The following is a 5833-nucleotide window of genomic DNA, read 5'->3' as shown; positions in this document are numbered from 1 at the left end:
CAGGCATAAAAAAATATTCACTTCATTCACGGTTTTTAACTAAAAAAAGCCATGGCCACAAGACCATTCTTTTTTACTTTGCTTGTTAGTTAAAGTTTATTACCTTTTATCGTGTACACAAGAACTGAAAAAAAAATAAAAAAAAAAAAAAAAAAAAAAAAAAAAACATTCCTATGATTGGTTTGCAAAGAAATTTCTTTGAATTTATTATTCTAATCTTTCTGAAAATTTTGGAAAATTGATTACGTGTATGACCAATATAATTACTGTACATTTAGACAATTCAATAAAATATGTATAGTTACAAATTAAATTCAAAAAAATTTGTATAGTTACAAATATTAATAAAAAGCTGACGTGGCGTATTTGTTAAGTTTTAGTTTACTTTCTGAAGATGACTGTAATATAGGAGAAACATGTTTATTAAATCTTGGGTTATTGCATCACTTTGCAGCCAAAAAGTGTCCCCTTGGTGTCCTGAATCTTCATTTTTTGTGATGTTTAGATCTCAAAAAACATTTTTATATTAAGAATGCAAGTTATTTTACTATTTTATTGAACTATATATGAATATCTATTGAAGTACAGAAGTTTACAGAAAAGGTATCAACCTACATTATAAGCTAATGTGGCGTGTTAAGTTTTTAGTTCTTTTAGTTTACTTTCTGAAGATGACTGTAATATACTGTAGGAGAAACATGTTTATTAAATCTTGGGTTATTGCTATTAAATTTGTATTGTTTATTATCCTTTCGATCGTTTGGATCTATTATTCATGATTTGAGTTAAAACAGCTATGTTAAGGTGAATGTAGAAGACTGGAAAAACTTCTCAAAAAATGCGGAAAAGCAAAATTTCTTGAACAATGATTAAATACCTGAGCATGATATTGTGATTTTTCTTCGTCTGTTGAGGATGATGTTCCTTTGATGGATGACCTTGTAGTTACAGGTGACCCTACAAAATGATCAAACATCTTAGGTTACTGTATGCCATTCATCTTATATGTAAAGCCCTGTGCAAAATATCAAGCTTTTTTTAACAAAAAACTGATGTATGCCCATATATAGTCATGATGTACCTATATATGGTAATGATGTGATGTCATCATGACCATATTTAGGCGTGTCGCATGTTTTTTGTCAAATAAAATTTAATAGTCATGGACAGGGCTTAAAACTGGAAATAATATTTACATAGGAAAAATTAAAAATCATAGATGCACACTAATATTGAAGTTTTAAATTCTGGAGTAAAATTATAATAATTAAAAAATTTCAAATTAACAAAAATTTAAGTTCAAATAGTTTCATCTGGTTTCTATGATGTATGAACATGCTTATTTTATTAGGCTCTGTCCACACTATCAAATTTCCTTGAACAAAAAACTATTGTATGCCCATATACAGTCATGATGTGCCTATATATGGCCATGATATGATGTAATCATGACCATATTAAGGCATGTCACATGTAATACATGTAGCCTATCCTAGTCTACACAGCCTATAGTAGACAATACAGTAGATACCTATAATACCGCAAAATACTGCAGCCATTTAGCAAACTACAGCAGCTGATATTGCAGCTGAGAATTCTTCATCGATCTTGCGATATCTCTTTGATTTACTATCTATGCTCTTCCTCTTCTTCTATTCTCCAATGACTCATATCAAACATTCCTCTATTGATTCATGGTCATCCATAGTTCTACAACTTTCAAATCTAATCAGTATCTCACCAAAAAAAAATTAAAGTAAACAACTAGAAAATTTAGGTTGATCCAGGGGAAGAGCAAAAGTTACAGTGCAGAATATTTCTTAGTGGTGAATTAGGTAGAAGGCTTAGTATGCATTACCAGGGGACAATCCCTGTTTCTGTACAATGTGTGTTCTGTAATGTGCACATAGGCAGCATTGTACTGTACACAAGAGCAGCGGCTTCTTTCTAAAACTTTGCATGCTATCACATATATTTCAAGGGAGAGGACATGCAGCCTTAAGTCCGAAACAAACAAGGAACACACAGTTTTACAAGACTGTATGCTGTTTAATAAATATCAATGAATTGACATTTTTCAATGAAAGTTTATTAGGAAAATATTAGGAGTTAAATAGTATAAAATCAGAAATGATGAATTATACGAGAAAGCAAAAGAAATGGAATGGAACATCTCAATTAAAAGAAAAAGACTGACATGGTACGACCACATGCATAAGGAACTCCAGCACAGATTGCTCTAGGAGATCCCTGGACTACTGTACTACATAATACATAAAGTATAGGCCTAAACTTGTACATGTGTGACTGGTTTTTGTATTGTGAAAAATTATGTACATTTAAGCTGCTTTCTTTTGGGACTAACAGTTGAATTAACAGTTGCTTTTCAGAGATATATTTTACCCAGCAAATATTTTATAGTATATAAAATGCATCTAAAAAATTACTCTAAAGTTAAAAAACCAGCGGGAAACCTAAATCAAATTGGCTAGGAAACATAAAGGAACAGAAAATTTCACAGATGGTCAATACACAGTTCACCAAAGACCACATAGGCTGGCTTGAAAATGTGAAATGTTGAAAGACGAAAGGCGTTTAGGAGAGAATGCATTGATTATTATTCACTTTAAGATACTAGTCTCATAACACTGCGAGAATATGGACTGATGCTGATCACAGGTATGTTCATAATTATGATTAACTTTAAACAACAATAAGAAAGTACTCAGGGTATTGAAAGATTCCCATTATTGTCGTGAATCACGATGGCATGTACTTCCATACTTGGAGTATGCATTATAATTTCTTATCTGAGATTAATCAGTTGACCTTTCGGTAAACAATAATAAAGGGCAGAACATCACACTAACACCAAAAAAATCGCAAAAAAAAAAATCAATTTTATCACCTTTCCAATTTAGATTTTAACTATGAAATAATCTATTATAAAATCAAATAATTACTAAACATGTTAGGAATAAATGTCAGGAACCACCATCTTTTTGTAACCAAATTCATTTACAAATTTCAGAATCAAGATACATGATCGCAATCAATCAGGTAACTTGCAATAATTTCAATTATCTTTTAAAAAAGTATTTTTCCTAAACTATGCCATATTATTGTGGGAAATGTCCAGCTTCGTTAGCCTTGGCCAGAAACCTAATAAATACAACCTTAATCATTGAATACATCAATTTTAACTTCAAATAATTAAATTCTCCAGAAACCCACAAGATTATAATTTATATACAAAAAAACTGCCAATCTTTTTTTCAAGTACTGTAGCCCCATAAAAGTATCTTTACAAACATCCTACAAATGAGTTATTTTAGTCTACACAAAGTTAATAATTACTACAATAAAAGATTTGCCTTTTATATTGTAAATCCAAACAGTTTCCCATCACTGTTGTCACTCAAACAACCTCCTAACAGTAAGTGCCAACCCACTAGTTTTAAGTATGAGGATGCAACACAAACAGTACTTCTCTCCTAAAGTGGCGGATTGGGGGGGGGGGGGAGAGCTGGGCCCCATAAATTGATACAAAATATAATAAATATAGAGAAAAAATAAAATTATATTCAAATATAAATTTGAGAGTGCCATTTCCGGCCATCTAGTTGTAAATGGTCTTACGTCAGCCCCAACCATGATTGGGCTGCGGTGGTCCAGACCCTTCGTGTGGAAGTCCTTCACTGGGCCACCTCTATTTTGAATTCCTGGATCTGCCACTGAACTGTAGTTATTATTATAATGCATGAGTTGTATCTTTTATCATAGTAAAAGATATTTTATTTCATAAAACGTCACAACATTATACAATTAAACATACTAACCATGTAATATGTATCAATACATACTTCCTGATTTCAATAGGGCTACAATAATTATAAAGAGACCTATTAGTCTTTTTTCTTAATCTTGTTTTAGGGTTATCCACCTGCCAGTCTGAACTAAGTGGATTTTCTCAAGCCGGGCTGTGTTCCTATAGTAACCAGGCCTGGTGTGCCATAGTGTCCTTTCCTAAGCCGGGCTTTTTGCGTGCAATGTCTCGGAACTCGTTTCCTGGTTACGGTATATATGCAAATTCTCGCGTCTGGCTAATTAAGCTAGTCTGAACGGCGGGCAAAGGTAAGCCGACAATGCCGTAACCAGGATTTTTAAACTGTGTGGGACAATATGTGAGGTCTCACCACGAAATGAGGCCGATTTTCTCAAAACCTGGTTCTCATACACCTAAAGTTTAAATCTCTAACATCTCTAAATCTATTTATCCTAGGGAAGCCATTCAAAGACCAAATTAAAGCTTATAATGTGATCTACCAAAATGTAATATTAACTCATTTTTTGATTTTCTAACGATGAGACTCATTTTGTAGTGAGACCTCACATATGAGAGTTGACCCACTTTATGTGTAAATTCAAAGTCCCATTTTACGCAAAAATATGGATTATCTGGACCAATTTTCTTAAAAATTGACCCACTTTACGTAAAATATAAAGATATCTGGACCCATTTTCTTAAAAGTTGATCCATTTTACGTAAAATATGAGAAATCTCGACCCATTTTTTAAATGTGGACCCATTCTTTGTAGACACAATAGGAAAATTGTGTGGGACTGTCCCAACTGTCCCAATAGCTGGCTATGGCATTGTAATGTAAGCCTGGCTTATCTTCAAGTCTGAATGTAGCCTAAGCTATCTAATCGTTTGTACTGTTCCTTGATTCTTTGTATTGTGAAAAATGTGAGATATTAAATGTGAAATGTGTATTAAATTACAAATCATACAGTATTATTTTTTATTAAGTATTAAGTATTTACAGGATTTTGAACCTGAAACCTGTATTTTTTAGTACATCTAAAAAAATTATTTACATACTGCAGTACTCCATTTCACATTAATAGAAAACATTATAGCATTATATAGCATAAGCTTTCACATTACAGCATTGTTTGGCCTTTATCAGTGATCTACTAATTACACATTGACATTTAAACTGAAGTGTCTAATGGGTCCGCATGTGCTGCGATAATTAATTTAGTTGATGAAGGTGTTGGCAAATGTAGTCAATGACATCACAGTATATACACAATGATTTGTTCATCAACAATTTTACGTTTTCTTTCCCTCTTCCAACATATCAATAAATTGAGACAAATTCTTTGTTTAACCTGGTACATACAGTATTAGAATAGAATAGATATAGCACTGGTATCCACCATCTTCGGAGTCATTTTGTGGACATCTATTCAATCAATATCCAAAAAGTGGGGCTTTGGGGAAGGGTCCACTGGCAAGTATACGTCATATAAAAGAAATAAAGAAAGAGATATAAAAAAAATATAAAGATATAATGAAACCAGAGCCTTGCAGGCGTCAACGTTCCTATGCATGATACATGACTTTAAGAAGATTATATACGTATAGATATATATATAAAATATATATACATATATATATATACATGTACGTATATATATATATTTATATATATGTATACATATATATATTTATATATATATACATACATATATATACATATATGTTTGTGTGTGTATATATACTTATATATAAGTATATAAGAATATAAGTGCATATATACGAAGTATATATATAGGCCTATATAAGTATATATGTATGTGTATATATGTATATATATATGTATGTATATATATATATATTACGTATATATAAGTATGTATATGTATATATATGTGTATATATATATAAGTTTGTATATATATGTATATATATAATATATAAGTATGTATATATGTTATAATGCATATATGTATGTATATATATATATAAATATATATATGTATA

The 5833-nt window shown here is 31.1% G+C and overlaps 1 protein-coding gene across 9 annotated transcripts in view; it reads right to left on the bottom strand.

Moving 5' to 3' along the window:
* LOC117117650 (rho guanine nucleotide exchange factor 6-like) overlaps positions 1 to 5833 on the bottom strand; it is a 74683-nt gene that overhangs the window by 47104 nt on the left and 21746 nt on the right. For 8 of the 9 annotated variants that reach the window (XM_033262033.1, XM_033262028.1, XM_033262032.1 and 5 more), the window contains one exon: positions 878 to 957. In XM_033262033.1, the coding sequence (XP_033117924.1) occupies positions 878 to 957 (80 nt within the window). The remainder of the gene's footprint in view (positions 1 to 877; positions 958 to 5833) is intronic. The other variant, XM_033262029.1, reaches the window with a different exon arrangement.

The sequence above is a fragment of the Anneissia japonica genome, unplaced genomic scaffold (assembly GCF_011630105.1).
Source record: "Anneissia japonica isolate Jap-2015-1 unplaced genomic scaffold, ASM1163010v1 scaffold3334_len1275209_cov185, whole genome shotgun sequence".
NCBI lineage: Eukaryota > Metazoa > Echinodermata > Crinoidea > Comatulida > Comatulidae > Anneissia > Anneissia japonica.
This window is presented reverse-complemented; position numbering and strand designations above follow the sequence as displayed.